At 44.0% G+C, this 18844-nt stretch overlaps 1 protein-coding gene across 1 annotated transcript; it reads left to right on the top strand.

Annotated features, from left to right (window-relative positions):
* Positions 1–3438: 3438 nt before the first annotated feature.
* LOC123348404 (olfactory receptor 6P1-like) lies at positions 3439–4185 on the top strand. The gene has a single exon (XM_044985925.1). It carries the CDS (start codon positions 3439–3441, stop codon positions 4183–4185), a length of 747 nt encoding a protein of 248 aa, XP_044841860.1.
* The last annotated feature ends 14659 nt before the right edge of the window (positions 4186–18844 follow it).

Raw genomic sequence — 18844 nt, 5'->3', positions numbered from 1 at the left:
AAGGGGAATTTGTCACTAATCTCTCTCAAACTCCCAACCCAATGCAAAATGACTGAATTTGGAAAAATGAAAGACCTGTCAGCTCAGTGCTATTCTAGTTCCTTATTTGGCCCCTATCTCCATGGTATCTGATTACCCCACTGTCTTGAATGTATCTATCCTCCCACCTCTCTGTGAGGTGTTGTTATCCCTGCTTTACAGATGGGGCACTGGCACACTGAGGGACAGATTTATACAAGTATTTTGGCACCTAAATACACAGTCACCCCAGTGGGATTTGAAATCAGTGGGCATTAGTATTGCACCAACCTGCATTTTCAATACACTTTGAAAATCTGGCTGGCAGCTCACACAAGAGGTTTGTGACAAAGCAGGGAATTGAACCAACATCTCCAAAATCTAAGGTGAGCTCTTAAAACACTGAGTAAGACTTTATCCACTTTATGCTTTTGTCCTGACTACTTTCAGGATTGGGCCCCTGCTGGCAGTTCCCACCTTGGGGCTCTGGGAGCCATAGTGAGATGATGTGAGATGATGTTTGCTGCTGTGCTCGGTGCTCTGGGTGCAGACATTGTCTATAAATAGGCTTAGCAGAATTAGATTTTTCTTTTTGCCCTTTCGAGGATTAATATTAGGGGGATTTTTATCTCTAGGATTTTATTTTTCCCCACTATATTAACTTTTACAGTTTCAGGAAATTCAGCAGGGGTAGGGTTTTGGTTGTCAGGGTTAGAGCTATGGGACGGCGCGGGGCTCCTAGCAGGGACACTGGTGGCTCCCTGCCAGCCGAGGAGTCCAAGACACCGGGGTGAAAGGTGCAGGGAAGGTGGATGCTCTGGCCCACTGGAGCAGAGATCCATGACCAGTGAGGGTGTCACTCCCATGATAGCTGGGTGCAGAGGACTCCTGGCCAGTCAATGGGCCCGTGACACCATCCTTACAGGAGCAAGACAAAGGGAGGAGGCTGCACTAATGCCAAATGATAGTGATTTTTTCTGTTTATGATTTCAGTCTGTCAGCTGAGATCAAAATTTACCGACATTTATTGATTGAAATAGATTCCTGTCAGCTGAGCTATAAGCTTCAAAGAAGGTTCAAGGTGTTAGCTGTCCAAATCCCACTGAAATCAAAGGGTCCCATCTTTCAAATCAGAGGATATTTTATTTTAGACTTCAGTGAGGGAAGCACAGACTGAACAGAATTATTCCTGGGGTGTAAAATTAATTCTGCACATAGCTCTGTGCATGGCCAGGTCCCTATTTAGCAGTTAATAAGGAGTAGTAATGGCAGACTAGACAGCAACAAACAGAGAGAGAGAATGAGAGAGAGGAGTAAATATTTTTAACCACTGGAAAAGAAGAAAAGGAGAAAATCTAGGGGTGAAAAAAAAAATTCAGATGCAACATTTTTCCCATCAAAATGTCAGTTCATTGAGATAAAAATGTTCTGTGGGAAAATATAAATTTCTACAAAATTTTGCAGAGGAAAAAAGTTATTGTATATAAAATAATATAAAGGGAAATAAAATAATAGAAAAATAAATTAATAGAAAATATATTTTAATACGTATAAATAATACAATTCAAATAAAATACAATAAAATATAAAAGAACATAAAAGTAATATAACATTTAAAAAGTTTGTTCAGTAACTAATCCTATGGCACTCCAAGGGGAATTTGGCACTAATCTCTCGCAAACTCCCAACCCAATGCAAAATGACTGAATTTGGAAAAACGAAAGACCTGTCAACTCACTGCTAGGACTTGTTGTTAGATATTCGGCTCCATGTGTGTGTTCTCCTTGTGTGCTGCCCCAGCTCTGTGCCGACAGCCGGCACAGCAGATCTCGAGTGAAGCACCCAATGATCACAAGGTCCGTTACGCTATGAAGGCACTCAGCCAGGTTTATCGTCGATGAAACATGGTAATAACATGTGGCAGACTCTACGAGGATACGAAAACATATATGCCCGTGACAATGGACACAGCTCAGTGAATGGCAGGACTTTCAATTCCTCCCCTTGGCTGGACAAAGACACTCCCTCAGAGATATCTCTTTATACCCTGATACAAACAAATTACGTACTGCACCTCTGACATAGTTACTGCCTGACATGGCTAGTTCGCAGCCATCTCCTTGTACATGTTTGTTCAATCAAAACGGCTCTATTCATCACACTGTCATCCTGACCTTAACTTTTAGGAGGAGTCAGTGTGTTCCTGTTATCCTTGGGGAATGTTTTTATACCATCCCTGATATTGGGATGTTCTGGTACCACTCTTCTGGAATGTGTTTGCATCAGTACTCGGTGCCTAGTACTTCTTAGGAATGTGTTTCTGCAATGTCAGGCCTGTTCTTGCCAAATTCTGTGATGTTTGCTCACAGCCTGACTTTTGCTAATGGCCTCAAAATTGGAATGAAAACCAACATTTGAAAAATCTGCAATTACTGTTTAATGGAAATATGAGTTTCACAAACTCATAATATGAAAATAGCACATTTTTCACTAATTTTGAATTTAATACAGATTTTTCCTGCACTAGATAATACATTTCTGGCTAGCATGGTGGTTTCTAGCTGGAGTTTTTTGGTTTTGTTTATTGTTTAATGAAGATTGGGTCTCTGTGTACAGTGTCCTACTGCGAGACAATGAAATATTGTCCTAGGGAAGGAAAGGGATGTAGCTGTTTGGAATAAAAAAAATTCAAATTCCTGTGATAGAGTTCGGTTGCCCATTTTCATGGCAATGCACATGGAGTTGGGTGCCCACCCACTGCAATTCCCAGCCCTATTGGCTTGATTTGTTTCTCTGTTGTGTTTTCCTCTGAAATAAAAAAATCTTAACCAATTTCAGCAGTGGAACTGCAACTTAGAAAAAGACATTGCTCTGCTCTGATACAACAGAAAGTGAACAGAGTGACTATTTAAGCCAATATCTATCAGTGTTTCTCTACTGTTCAATCTGAGCCCCATCACCATAGTATATCAGTACTTGGTGTGATCTGTGAAGTTTCCATGAGAAACTAACGCGTTGTTGAACATGCTATCTGTTCATATATTAAAACTGTTCCCGTGGTCAAGAGAGATGGTTTTTTCTCCATTTCGCCTCCACTCTCCACTCAGCTAGTGTTCCGGTAGACAGCTGGGGAGATAATACAAACAATGCTGACATTTTATTGAGTGAATGTGCTTCATTTATATCACACAGTGAATTTCTTTCTCATAGACATACCCCATGACAAACCCAGAAGAGGGAAATCATACTGTCACAGAATTCATCCTCCTGGGATTCGGGACTCTTCCTGAACTGCGAATCCTGTTTTTCCTGCTCTTTCTCTTGATCTACACTGCAACTGTGGCTGGGAACATCCTCATAATTGTGTTAGTTGTGGCTGATCAGCACTTTCACACCCCCATGTACTTCTTCCTGGGGAACATGTCCTGCTTGGAGACCTGCTACACCTCCGCCACCCTGCCCAGCATGCTGGCCACTCTCCTCACTGAGGACACAACTATTTCATTTACTGGGTGTCTCACACAATATTATTTCTTTTGTTCTCTGGTTGCTACAGAATGCCTTCTCTTGTCGGTGATGTCTTATGATCGGTATGTAGCGATATGCAATCCAATGCACTATACAGCCCGTATGAGTGGTAGGTTACACCTCCAGCTTGCAGGTGGCTCTTGGACAGGTGGCTTCCTATGTGGTGGCGTAATAACATTGTCAATATCACAGTTAACCTTCTGTGGTCCCAATGGTATTGATCATTTCTTTTGTGATCTTATCCCGCTGATAAATCTCTCTTGTAATGACCCTCAGATGATGGAAATGTTGATTTTCATACTCAGCTTGATTTTCTCATTGGTCCCATTCCTGCTTACCTTGATGTCCTACATCTGCATCATCGCCACCATCCTGAGAATCCCGTCCACCACCGGGAGGCAAAAGGCCTTTTCCACCTGCTCCTCCCACCTCATTGTGGTGACCATTTATTATGGAACATTGCTAATAGTTTACATGTTCCCAACCACTGACATCCTCAGAGACTTCAAGAAAGTTCTCTCTGTTGTCTATGCTGTCCTGACTCCCCTGGTAAATCCCCTCATTTACAGTCTGAGAAACAAAGAGGTGAAGGAAGCCCTGAGGAAAGCTTGCAGGAAATTTGTATTTGGACAATGCTAACTCATCAGTTCCTTAGGTTAAAATAAAATAGATATTACATGGGCTGGGATCGAGCCTGAACCAAAGCCTTCTGTAGTCCCAGGTCATGTTTCTGTTAGATTCATTGGGCTTCATGTCATGCTCTTACAGAGTCACAGGCATGGGAGAAAGTGGAGACTGTTAGATCTCTTAAATCTGTGACCCCAGTCTTTTTAGGACCTGTGTGAGATGCCACAGATGAGTACTACTGGGATGGAGGGAGATATGCACTTGTGGCTGCTCTAAATTCAGACAATGAGGGAAGACTGTGCTCAGTGAGAGGGTACAAGCAAAATGGATTCATCTGGAACACTAAGCATCCATTCATTGTAGGGTGAGAGACTGCTATATACACACACACACGTACGCGCACACACACGTATACCTACACACAATATACCTACCTTATAAAAATATAGAGTTGAAATGTCACCGTGGAACTCCAATGTTAGGTAATTATATAATTAACTTTTGTGCCTTTATAGTGTATTTCATTCCCAGGCATCATTCAAAAGGAACAGAAAAGCACAAGAAAACTCCCTGACTTTTGCCACAGAATACGGGACACCAGCACAGGCCTCTTATTTTCCCATTTTCAGCAATGACTAAGGGCCAGTTTTTCAAGATACTTGGGTGCCCAGGGGGATTTTTAAAAGCTTCTGGGCGCCTCCCCTGCCAGATGGGGCCCTACAGGTGAGTCAGGCAGGGGAACGGCCACCTTCCCTAGGTTTGTTTATCGCTCTGGTGCTTCAGTGTCTGGATACCTGGTGTGGGGCTGCCAAGGGCATGTCTAGAGGCCCCTATGGCCCCTTTACTGCAAACACTTAGGTGCCTACAGGGTTTGCCGGCAGCTGAGCAGGGGCTTTGTGAATCCTAGATGGGGAGGCAGATTCTGGGATCCAGATGCCCAAAGTAAACACTTTATGAATCCAGCTCTAAGTCCACATCCTTGTCCTCATGTTACAGCTGGGGAAACAAAGGCAGGAAGAGGTGATGTTACCTGCCTAGAGTCACTCAGCAGGAATAGAAACCAATTATCCAAAGTCCCAGTCCAGTTCACTATCTGCTCCACCATGTCCAGTTATTATTGACAATGGGACCTAAGGGTGTTAGATGCTGAGCTACCATTCACCAACCATGGGATTTGGGTGCCTAACATCAGCCTCTTATGGGAAAATCCAGCCTGTACATTTATAGCTAAACCGCTATCCTGAGAATTTCTTCCACTCCCAGGGGATGTTTTCCACCAGTTCCTTCTCATGTTTTACCATTTTCTAGGAGACCCTAATAACTGTGTATCTGTTACCAAAAGCATTGTGCAATAAAAGAACTAAACGTAGTCTTCTCTTTCTTTCTTTTTGTTGTCATGCTTCCCCTTATCTATCTCCTTCATAAACAGTGTGAGGATCAAGTATGTCAAGGTTTGCCTATATGTCGAAGTTGCATCACTTTACCTATAACAGCCTGTGGCAAGGCAACATGCCATTGTGCCGACAAAATAAAACCACCTTGACGAGAGGCATAGGTCATTTTACAACAAAGTTAGAGCAACACAGAGTCAGTGTAGATCAGGAGTTCTCAGAAGAAAAATGTTGGTGGCCTTAGAGTGCGGTCACAAACTCTTGCTGGTGGCCACTGTGGCAATCTTTCCTATAATGCTTTAGGAAAAACAAATATACACGTCCAAATCATAGTAATGTATTTAAGTAGGGTGTGTTGCTGACTCAAGAGTAAAATTAATGCACAATTGTCTCTAGTCTTTACAGGACAGAACAGAAACAAAATAAGGTGCTTTGCATGAGCTTGTGTTTTTTGTTGTTTCTTTTGCTTTTTTGATTCCTTTTTTTAGGTCTGGTCTACACTGGAGGGGGGGATTGATCTAAGATACGCAACTTCAGCTATGAGAATAGCGTAGCTGAAGTCGTCGTATCTTAGATCAAATTAAAGTTACTTACTTCGCATCCTCGCGGCGCTTGTTAATATAACTTTAAACAGCAAACTTACTATCTAGCCTGGAAGCAGTGAAAAGTGATATTAACAAATATACAAATATCACTTTTCACAGCAGTCTTGCTCAGCTCTGGCACAAGCCGGGCAACAAATTAAGCCCTGGATAGAGAAATTGGTAGGGAGGCAGTGGGACCAAGAGGTGACGGAGAGCCGAGGGAAGTGGCGGGATCCAGAGACAATGGGGGGTTGGTTAGCCTGCAGCCTGAGCTTGAAGCTCTGCAGCCGGGGGATGGAGCCCCACAGCCAAAACCTGCCACCACAGGGTGGAAGCCAGAAGCCCAAGCCCTGCTGCTCCTGGGAAGGTGGGGAACTCACATCAGCTGCCTGCTCATCTGGTGTTTGTGGCTACAGAAAGGGACAAGGCCCAACCCCTGCTGCCAGCCCCAGGAGAGGTACCACTACTTTGCTTCCCCCGCCCCGCATCACTGTCCAGGAGGCTGTGGCCTCAAGAAGAGCCCCTGGTGGCCGCATGCAGCTACAGTGGCCACATTTGAGAAATGCTGGTGTAGACACTACGTTTGTTCATGTCACCTTACGTGGCCTTCGGGATGTGTCCCACAATGCCATCATGACTGCTCTGATCAGCAGTTTCAACTCCGCTGCCCTGCATTTACACAGGTATGCGCCACACGTATGCACTGTTTTAAGGCCCAGGATTTTTTGATATTCCACTTCCTGTTTGCTTGATGTGCACAACTCATATAGCATCTTCCAAGCTGACTATGCTGGTTTATCGCAGCAAATGCACTCTGGCATGGAGTTCCCCAGATGTGTTGGGTCTGTGGGGAAAAGAGGCTGTGCAGTTGCAGCTCTGATCCAGACATAGAAACTTTGATACCTACAAGCAGATCGCTCATGGCACGGATGAAAGGGACATACAATAGTGCCGTGCTGAGATCCAGGAGCTGAGGCAAGGGAAGTCAGCCATCACTCTGGAGCAGTGTGAAATACATGCCACTTCTCCAAGGAGCTACACATCATCCTTGGCAGCGACCCCACCCCTACCACCAAGAGCCCTATGGATACCTTGCGGGGGACTGGAGGCAGCAGCTGGTGGAGTCAACGCCAAGGATGAAGTGGAGGATGAGGCAGTCAAGTTGGAGGATGATGTGGGACAGGCGACAGGGTTGTCTGGAGGCCTGGCAAGCCAGGATCTCTTTCTAAACTACAGAGGGGTCTAGCCAGTCCCAATACCCTGGCTCTGGTGTACCTGAAAAGAGGGAGAGGCAAGCTCTGGTAAATGCTCATTTTGGTTTGATATTGCACAGTGACATGAGATACATGTGTCCTTTACATGATGCAAGTGGAAGAAGGGATAGAAATTAAGAACACTAGGTACTGTTTGCCTCTGCATCTCTTTCCCCTGTGCTGCTACTCACTGGAGGCCCTGCAGAAAAGTTTGCTAATACACCCAAGGATCTCCCGGGAATCCTCCATTGTGAGCTCTAGGGAATTTTCCTGAAGGTACTCTGCAGTTCTCTGCCAAAGGTTCTTTGGAAGTTCTGCTTTGTTTCTTCTCCCCTCTGTCGGGGTTCGACTCACCACCACTGGCGCCTCCTGCTGCTCGCTCTGGGAATTAGCTCTCTACTGCTGCGGGCCGCCCTCGACGCGTGGTGTCTTGCCCATCATCTGCTCTACTGCCCTGGGACCCTGCTGCCCTGGGACTGCTCTTTGCTCTGCAGTGCCCCCTTCAGGACAGTCTTCGTCCACTTCAGGACACTGCCCTCCAGCAGTGCCTGCTGCTCCAGTCTTAGCCCCTTCCAGGGGGGTGTTAACAGCAGTCCCTCTGTCTGCACCTGCCTCGATGGCCAACCACAACCCTAGAGTCTAGTCCCTTGTCTCAGAGGCAAGTTGCTGTCTGTCTCGGCCCCACTCCTTGGTGGCCAGGTGCAGTGCAAGGGGGGACCCAGGCCCACCCCCTACTCTGGGTCCCGACCCAGGGCCCCTCTAGCAGCAGCCTCCCTCTGTCCTCCTTCTCTCCCCTCTAGTCTGTCTAGTTTCTCTGGGCCACTTCCCCTTTGGCCATATGCACCTTCTCAACTCTTCTTAGCAGGGGCCGCAGCCTGGCAGGTAACTGGGCCAGAGCTCCATTCTGCTCCCCGAGGCCTGCCCAGCACTGGTCTGTCGAAGATGCTACTCCTTAGCTCAGGAGCCAGTCCTCCTCCCTCACTAGTCAGGGAGTAACTGCCTTCTCCTCTTCTAGGCAGCCTTTATATAGGACCCAGTGCGGTCCTGATTGGCTGTCTCCTCCTCTGCCCTGTTTGGCTCTCCCCAGGCCTTTGTTGATTGTCTGCTGGTCTGCGCAGCCTCTCTGGCCTGGTTCAGCCCTTTTTCTCAGGAACTGGGGAACCGCTCCACTACTCCCCGCTCCCCATAAGAACCTCTGCCATGCCAATAGGCAATTACTTCAGCAGAAATGAAAGTAGCACAAAGGCGAGCAGCATATGGACCCAGTCTGAAGCCGCATGCATGCAGGAATTGCACCCTTACATCCTCCATTACCCTCAATAGTGTGATATCGCCCCCAGCTGTGGAAAACATTGTAAGTGTTCAGAATAGTGTCCCTAGGCACTTGTTGTGATCCTCTTCTGAATCCACTCTGACCCTTTGTTCCATATTGTACTATAGCGAGGAGGTGTGGCCTCCCTAAGAGATTGACAGAAATGGACCACAACATGCCCTCTGGTGTGCAGAACCATAAAAGCCATGCCCGCCCTGACGCTAGCTGGAAGCAGAAGTATAAAAGGAAGGCCCTGCAGCTTAGTTGAGCTGGAACATCCAAGGGAGACAGAGGCATCCTGCCTGCTGCTGAAATCTGCAGAGAACCCCTGCCAAACTGAGGACTGACCAGTTCTCTCTGGGCTGCCAGCTGACTGAGACACTGAGGAGCTGCTGGAGCTGCCACCTGAGGTCTGGCCAGAGCTACCTGAGGAGACAGAGGACAATCAAAGTATGGTGGTATCAAAACCCAGGGATGCAGGAAGTAGCCCAGGGAAATACACCACTGTCTGGTTGAGTATTGACCTGATACCAGGTCAGCGTATTGCAGGTGGATCCCCGCTGACTCAGTGGTGGATTACTCTGCCACTCTTAGGGCCATGGGCTGGGACCTCGTGGACTCGGGTGGGTCCGGGTCTCCCTACCCCCTTGCCCTCTCAACCCTGGGGTGGTAGCCTCCCCACCTTTAGGCCAGGAGACCTGTGTTTGTCAACCATCCACCAGAACTAGGATTGCACTGTTAAACAATAGAATACTAATTGACATTTATTAAATATTTTGGATGTTTTTCTACATTTTCATATATATAGATTTCAATTACAATACAGAATACAAAGTGTACAGTGCTCACTTTATATTATTCGCATTACAAATATTTACATTGTAAAAATGATAAACAAAAGAAATTGTATTTTTCAATTCACCTCATGCGAGTACTGGAGTGCAGTGGTTCTCAGACTTGGGCCGCCGCTTGTTCAGGGAAAGCTGGGCTAGTTTGTTTACCTGCCGCATCTTCAGGTTTGGCCGATCGCGGTTCCCACTGGCCAATGGGGGCTGCGGGAAGCAGCAGACTGCACATCCCTTGGCCTGAGCCGCTTTCTGCAGCCCCCATTAGCCTAGAGCCGCAAACCGCGGCCACTGGCAACCATGATCGGCCGAACCTGCACACCACAGCAGGTAAGTAAACCAGTCCGGCCTACCAGATGCTTTCCCTGAACAAGCAGCGGCCCAAGTTTGAGAACCACTGCTGTAGTGCAATCTCTTTGTTGTGAAAGTGCAACTTTACAAATGTAGATTTTTTGTTACATAACTGCACTCAAAAATAAAACATGTAAAACTTTAAATCCTACAAGTCCATTCAGTCCTACTTCTTCTTCTGCCAGTCGCTAACACAAACAAGTTTGTTTACATTTTAGAGGAGAAAATGCTGCTAAACATTCATATGCCCCTTCATGCTTTGGTCACCATTCCAGAGGACATGCTTCCATGCTGATGACGCTTGTTAAAAAAGAAGTGTTAATTAAATTTGTGACTGAACTCTTTGGAGGAGAATTGTACGTCTCCTAGTCTGTTTTACCTGCATGCTGCCATATATTTCATGTTATAGCAGTCTCAGATAATCACCCAGCATGTTATTCTTTTTAAGAACACTTTCACTGCAGATTTGACAAAACATAAAAAAGGTACCAATGTGAGATTTCTAAGGATAGCTACAGCACTCGACCCAAGGTTTAAGAATCTGAAGTGCCTTCCAAAATCTGAGAGGGATGGGGTGTGACGCATGCTTTCAGAAGTCTTAAAAGAGCAACACTTTTAAGAGAAACTACGGAAACCAAACCACCAAAAAAGAAAATCAACCTTCTGCTGGAGGCATCTGACGCAGATGATGAAAATGGACATGTGTCAGTTTGCACTGCTTTGGATCATCATCGAGCAGAACTCATCATCAGCATGGACGTATGTCCTCTGGAATGAAGCATGAAGGGACATTTGAATCTTTAGCGCATCTGGCATGTAAATATCTTGCAACGCCAGTTTAAACAGTGCCATATGAGCACCTATTCTCTCTTTCAGGTGCTATTGTAAATAAGAAGCGGGCAGCATTATCTCCTGAAAATGTAAACAAACTTGATTGGCTGAACATGAAGTAGGACTGAATGGACTTGTAGACGCTAAAGTTTTACATTGTTTAATTTTGAATGCAGTTATTTGTGGTACATAATTCTACATTTGTAAGTTCAACTTTCATGATAAAGAGATTGCATTACATTACTTGTATTAAGTGAACTGAAATACTGTTTCTTTGTTTCAATGCAAATATTTGTAATAAAATATTAAGTGAGCACTGTACACTTTGTATTCTGTGTTGTAATTAAAATCAAATGTGGAAAACATCCAAAAATATTTATATAAATGGTATTTTATATTGTTTAACAGCGTGGTTAATCACATGCTTAATCATGATTAATTTTTTAATCGCTTGTCAGCCCTAATTTTCTCTGATGGCATTACACTGTTGACTCATATTTACCTAGTGATCCACTATAACCCCCTCAGATCCCTTTCCACAGTACTCCTTCCTAGGCAGTCATTTCTCTTTTTGTAATTGTACAATTGATTGTTCCTTCCTCAGTAGAATACTTTGTATTTCTACATATTGAATTTCATCCTCTTTACTTCAGACCATTTCTCCAATTTGCCCAGATCATTTTGAATTTTAATCCTGTCCTCCAAAGCACTTGCAACCTCTCCCAGCTTGGTATCATCCGCAAATGCTATAAATGTACTCTCAATGCCATTATCTAAATCATCGATGAAGATACGGAACAGAGCTGGACCCAAGACCAATCCCTGCAGGACCCCACTCAATATTCCCTTCCAGCTTAAGTACGATTTGATGATTACTCTTTGAGAAAGGTTTTTCAACTAGTTATATAACCTCCATCTAGCCCAGAGGTAGGCAACCTCTGGCACACGTGCCGAAGGCGGCACGCGAGCTGATTTTCAGCGGCACTCACGCTGCCCGGGTCCTGGCCACTGGTTCGGGGGGCTCTGCATTTTAATTTAATTTTAAATGAAGCTTCTTAAACATTTTAAAACCCTTATTTACTTTACATACAACAATAGTTTCATTATATATTATAGATTTATAGAAAGAGACCTTCTAAAAACGTTAAAATGTATTACTGGCACGCGAAACCTTAAATCAGAGTGAATAAATGAAGACTCGGCATATCACTTCTGAAAGGTTGCCGACCCCTGAGCTAGCCTATATTGTCCTAGTTTGTTTCTGCATTAATATGGAATGTGATAATCTATTGTGATTTACCAAATTAAAAGCAGCCAGCTGACAGAGAGGCCAGAGTGAATAATTCACAGCTTAGACCCTTGGGGTGTATCTACACTTCAGCCAGGGGTGTTAATGGTAACTCCTATAAACAAAGCCACTGTAGCCATACGCTAGCTAGCTCGCAAAAAAATATAAATGAGGGAACTATGGTACTGGCTTCAGTGCCAGCTGGACAAGCAAGAATGTCCCATGGGCAAAGAGTGTCTCTGGGCAGCAGAGGGTGAGGGATGGGAAAGGAGCAGCTCTACTGTAGCATTGATACTAGGGATAGCAAAGATTGAGAAAGGGGTGGCTATGCTGTATAATGGGCACTAGGGGGCAGCAGAGGCTGAGGGGTGGGGATGGCCAGCTATACTGTATAATGGGCACTAGGAGGCAGCAGAGGTGGGGGTGGGGAAGGGGCGGCTATAATGTATAATGGGCACTAGGGGGCAGCAGAGGGTGGGGGTGGGGAAGGGGCGGCTGTACTGTATAATGGGCACTAGGGGCAGCAGAGGGTGGGGGTGGGGAAGGGGCGGCTATACTGTATAATGGGCACTAGGGGGAAGCAAAGGTTAATGTGGCCAATGTTTTATGTATCCTTTCTAATGATCTCTAGGTGTCAGCTGATCATATGGAATGGCAAATAGACAATAAGAATTGTTAATCCTGAGATTTCAGTTTAAAATATTGCTTAGGTGATTAAGAGTCAATACATTTGGATATAAAAATGTAAGCCCTGGTGTGTGATGATTCAGGTCTATCCCTTGTATTATAGCCAACTTTCAGTTTAGACATGTATCCTATAAAGAATTTGGCAATGAGATTTCATCCCTAGCTAGTATGTTTGCCAGAGATTAATTAAATAACAACAAAAAACAAAACAAAACAAAACAACAACAAACTCTTTCCAAAATACAATTATGTGAGCCCAAAAGTTTGACATTTAGGCATTATGAACAGCAAAGCTTTGCTGACACACAATTATTCACACATTTTAAATTGGAATCAGACCTTATTACATGGTTAAGGAGCAGATTATGCTAGAAGAGCACTGGGAATAATAGTCTTCTAATTTGTCTTGCATTCAGAAATAAATATTTGTGTTCGTCTGTAAAGGCTGGAGCAAACATTTTCTTCATGGCAAGAAGTGACAGTATGTCAAAGTTCGTGCTGAAAAGGACAGTTTTGTAGTCAAGTTGCAGAATATATTGCAATATTCACAACTGAAATGATTATATTGACTGTACCCAAATTGGACCATGATTTGGCTAGTATCAATGTTTAAAACACTGTCTTCTACTGGATGGAATCAGTACTGTTCTGTTGGTTATCACACACGCCAGTTGACCAATTAGAGGCCTATTGTTCTGATACAAGATTATCTAATTTGTATAATTACTGTGGCACTGAATATCCATGTGACCGTGAAACTTGTCAGGGATTCGGGAAGAAATTATTTGCACTTCATAATCTCAGGTCTCTGACCTTCGTGATTCTATTGTCTCGGCTTTTCCAAGCAGCCTAAGAGAGTTAGGTGCCAAACTCTCATAGCAGTGTCATGGGAGTTGGGTGTTTATTGTGTACATTACCCCCACCCCCATTTGAAAATCCCAGCCTAAATGTGTAAAGCACCTTGTTGTCCTTGCATTTTATCTGAGTAATTATCAGACAACATTTTCAAAAACACTTAAGTGAACTTCAAAGGTGTTTTAGGAGCCCAAAACCTGTTGACTTTCAATGTAGTAACTTAAGGCACTTTTGAAAATGGGAGTTAGGCTCCTAAATGCTTTAGAATTTTTTTTAAATATTACCTGAACTTATTGAGTAAGTATATTGGATGGGGACTGGGTACTTGTGTTTCCTGCTATTGAGGGCAACAGGAGGTTTGTTTAGAGAAAGTGCAAGCTCAGCTAAGTATGCTGAGATTTTTCAAAGCTGCCTCAGGGAAATAAATGAGAAATCAGTGTATAAATCACATAGGCAGATTTGAAAATCTCTGATGTAAAATCTAGAATTAGTGCATTATTTCTTGACAGTCACCAAAGCATTCACCCAACAAAAAGAGCGATTAATTTAAGGATTAGAAATTTCTTCCCTCTCTAGGACTTTCCCTTTGAGATTAGAGGTTTGACTCTACTGACATTTTCTAAAAACAAACCAAATACCAACTTTTCCTTGCCTGTTACATTCCCCACAGCAGACGTGCCTCAGGAGACTGCACCTTCCCACAGAAGGATATATAACGAATCAGAAAGGACCTTCCCCATTCGGCGAAGGGTCTGAGGAACAGTGTGCATTACTACATGTGGCAAAGGAACCTCAGTAGCTGTTCTGGGATATGATGTTCTATTTACAGGGAACACGGAAGCACATGAATGCGGTGGGGAGAGAAGCTGGACTGAATAACCTGGATCCTGACCCCTGAAATGCTGAGTGAGGAGATGACAGCAGACTCCAGCTGCTGACTCACCCACCTTCGAGGTAAATCAACCTTTTCCTCCCTTCCTCCTGAAGCTTGAGGTTTTTGAAGCAATGAAACCTTGCTAGGTAACTCATCCAAGGGGAATCCAAGGGGAATTTTGCAATGATCTCTCTCAAAATCCCCACTCAATGCAAAAGGACTGCATTTTGAAAAAGGCAAGACCTGTCACCTCGGCTATCCTAGCTCCTTATCTGGCCCCCATCCCCATGGTATCTGGGCACCTCACTGTCTTGAATGTATCTAGCCTCCCACCACCCCATGAGGAGCTATTATCCCATCTTTACAGATGGAGACCTGGCACACAGAGGGACAGATGTATAGAGGTATGCAGACACCCTTAGGGGGAGTTGAAATCAATGGGCATTAGGTACTGCACCCAATCTGGCACCAATCCACATTTTTAGGTACCTACAGAGCTTTGAAAATCTGTTCTAAAAGTCACACAAAGATTTTGTTACATAGGAGGGAATTGAACTAACATCTCTCAAGTCCATGGTGAGCTCTTCAAACCGTGAAGCAACCGTCATTCCACTGCCAGCGACCTCGCTGAGGCACAGAGAGTGTTAACAGGCTGGTATGGGTAAAACAGAGCTGATATTTGCTGCTGTCCACAGTGCTCGGGGAGGAGACATTGGCTCTGAGTAGGCCTCGCAGAATTTAGGTTTTTTTAATGCAATTTTGCTGACTATTATTGATTTTTTCTTGATTTGTAGCTGTTTTAATTATTATGGTTGCAGGAAATTCAACTGGGGGCAGGGGTAGGGTTAGGATTAGGGTTAGGGAAGCTCTGGCAACAGGGCTGCCAGGGGCTCCCAGCAGTGACCAGTGGCTTACTGGTGGCTCCCTGCATGGGCAAGAGGTCCAAGGCCCTGGGGTCAAAGGTGCAGGGAAGGCACCACTGCCCCAGTGCATCAACCTTCCATGGCCAGGGCTGAGAGGAGGAGGAGGAGGATGACAAACCCCCCGGTCACAGGGGTAGTGACTGTGTAGTTAAATGGCTTCATCGGTGGGCAGAAGCCATTCAGCCAGACCATAGCCAGGCTCCCTTCCTCCCTCTCACAGCCCAGACTGGGTGGGGGTCTTAGATCTGGCCAGCCTTCCCTGCACCTTGCGCCTGCAGGGATGGGTGTCACCAGCCTCATGAACATGCAAGAAGCCCTCTGCAGCTCTGCTGCCAGCCCACCCCCTGTCCTGATTATTCACACTTGCTATCTGGTCACCCTAGCTGTCACTGCCCCACTCACTCACTGCAGTGATGGCTGGGTGCAGAGGGTTCTTTGCAAGGTCACAGGGCTGCTGAAACCATTCCCACAGGCACAAGGTATGGGGGCAGGGGGAGGCTGCATTAATACCAACTGTTGTTGATATTTTTTGTTGTTGATGTCAGCTGAGATCAATATTTACCGACATCTATTGATTGAAATCGAATCATGCCAAGCTAAGCTATAAGTTTCATAGAAGGCTAATGGGATTAGTGTGCCAAATTCCATTAAAATCGAAGGATCTAAGTCTTGAAGTCAGTGGAAATTTTATCTTTAACTAAAATTAAAGATGGGGTATGGAGAGATGGCTCAGAATGAAGAGAATTATTCCTGGGGTGTAAAATTAACTCTGTGCAGAATCAGGTCCTTACTTAGCAGTTAATAAGGAATAGTAAATTCATCCAGTAAACGATAGTACCTCACTCATTCTGTCTCTCTAAGGATTAGTAATGCAAGAGAGACAATACTGGCAGATAAGACAGTTGCAAACAAAAAGAGAGATAAAATCCATATGTTTAACCAAATATAAAGAAAAAAGAACAAAATGTAGCAATGATAAAAACTGATGGAATATTTTTCTGTGAGAAAATACCAATTGGTCAAGATCAATACATTCCATGGCAACATATTTATTTCTGCAAAATTTTCTTTAGGAAACAACGTTGTTGTATTTTGGTTTATAAAATTAAATAAAATAAAAATAAATTTAATTTAAATTATTTTAAAATATGCAAGTAAAATGCAAAGATAACATTTTAGCAATACACAATATAAATCTATAAATAAAATTAATAATAATTACATTTTTAAGTCAAAATTGGAATTAAATGCAACATTTGATATCATGGAATTGCCCATGAAATGGAAATTTGATTTTTCCACTGTTGTAATAATAAGAAAATATAATGTTTGTTATGAATTTCAAACAGAAATCATTCATGCAAAAGAGGGTACATTTTTAGCTAAACTGGTGGTTTCTAGCTGGTGTTTTGTTTGTTTTTAAGTAAAGATTGGATAACTGTATGACCAGGAATAATATTTTCACCCCTGGGGGCTAACTACAGGTTATTTCAGATTTTATTCCTTTTTGCATAAGGTGGACATCCTGCTGGGTCTTTATATGCCAAGTATCCTAGTGCAGAACAATGGAATATTACCACAGGGAAGGACAGACGTTCTTCTTTGTTTAGGATATGTCATAAACATGCAGCTAAGGGTACATCTACACTACCCGCCGGATTGGCGAGTAGTGATCGATATATCGGGGATCAATTTATCGCATGTAGTGTAGACGGGATACATCGATCCCCGATCGCTCTCCCATCAACTGCTGAACTCCAGCAGTGCGAGAGGCAGAGGCAAGGTTGACAGGGAAGCTGTGGCCATCAATCCAGTGCCACAAGGATGCGAAGTAAGTAATTTTAATTCGATCTAAGATACATTGATTTCAGCTACGCTATTCTCGTAGCTGAAGTTGTGTATCTTAGATTGATCATAGAATCGTAGAATATAAGGGTTGGAAGGGACCTCAGGAGGTCTTCTACTCCAACCCACTGCTCAAAGCAGGACCAATTCCCAGCTAAATCATCCCAGCCAGGGCTTTGTCAAGCCTGACCTTAAAAACCTCTATGGAAGGAGATTCCATCACCTCCCTAGGTAACCCATTTCATTGCTTCACCACTCTCCTAGTGAAAAAGTTTTTCCTAATATCCAACCTAAACCTCTCCCACTGCAACTTGAGACCATTGCTCCTTGTTCTGTCATCTGCTATCACTGAGAAGAGTCTAGATCCATCTTCTTTGGAACCCCCTTTCAGGTAGTTGAAAGCAGCTATCAAATCCCACCTCATTCTCCTCTTCTGCAGACTAACAATCCCAGTTCCCTCAGCTTCTCCTCCTAAATCATGTGCTCCAGCTCCCTAATCATTTTGGTTGCCCTATGCTGGACTCTTTCCAATTTTTCCACATCCTTCTTGTAGTGTGGGGCCCAAAACTGGACACAGTACTCTAGATGAGGCCTCACCAATGTTGAATAGAGGAGAATGATCACATCCCTCGATCTGCTGGCAATGTCCCTATTTATACAGACCAAAATGCCGTTAGCCTTCTTGGCAACAAGGGCACACTGTTGTCTCATATCCAGCTTCTTGTCCACAGTAACCCCTAGTTCCTTTTCTGCAGAACTGCTGCCTAGCCATTCAGTCCCTAGTCTGTAACAGTGAATGGGATTCTTCCATCCTAAGTGCAGGACTTTGCACTTGTCCTTGTTGAACCTCATCAGGTTTCTTTTGGCCCAATCCTCTAATTTGTCTAGGTCTCTAAGAGTAGCATAAAATCCCTCCTTTACCAGTTAGGGGTTAAGAAGCTCAAATAACCTGGTTGGAACCTGACAAAAAGGACCAAGAAGGGAAGAAGATCCTTTGAAATCTGTGAGGGGAGGTTTTGTTTGGTTTCTCAGACAGAGACGGACCAGAGCAGGAAAATACATGTCTTAAAACCCTACCTGAAATAAGCATCCAATATTACAAAAATTGTAAGTAATAGCAAGGAAATGCATTAGATTATCTTTTGTTTTAGCTTGTGAATTTTTCCTATGCTAAGAGGGAGGTTTATCCCTAGTTTTGTAACTTTCAAGTTTTGCCTAGAAGTTTTGTGCTTTAAATCTTATTACCCTGATTTTGCAGAGGTGCTTCCTTTACATTTTTTTTATAATAAAGTTTTGCTTTTAAGAACCTGATTGGTTTTTAGTGTCCTAAAAACCCAAGGGGCTGGTCTGTGCTCACCTTGTTAACCTATTTGGTTGGTGTATTATTCTCAAGCCTCCCCAGGAAAAGTGGGGTGAAGGGGCTTGGGGGAGATCTTGAGGAAACAGGAACTCCAAGTGGTCCTTTTCCTGAATCTTTGTCTAACTCACTTGGTGGTGCCAGCAGTACCATCCAAGGACAAGGAATGATTTGTGCCTTGGGGAAGTTTTTTTACCTAAGCTGATAGGAATAAGTTTAGGAGGTCTTTTATGCAGGTCCCCACATCTGTACCCCAGAGTTAATATTGGGGAGGG

This window comes from Mauremys mutica, chromosome 13 (genome assembly GCF_020497125.1).
Source record: "Mauremys mutica isolate MM-2020 ecotype Southern chromosome 13, ASM2049712v1, whole genome shotgun sequence".
Lineage (NCBI taxonomy): Eukaryota > Metazoa > Chordata > Testudines > Geoemydidae > Mauremys > Mauremys mutica.
This window is presented reverse-complemented; position numbering and strand designations above follow the sequence as displayed.

Bases quoted from the DNA above. Each gene is read 5' to 3' on its own strand.
- LOC123348404 (XM_044985925.1), top strand. From the start codon at position 3,439: ATGTCCTGCTTGGAGACCTGCTACACCTCCGCCACCCTGCCCAGCATG.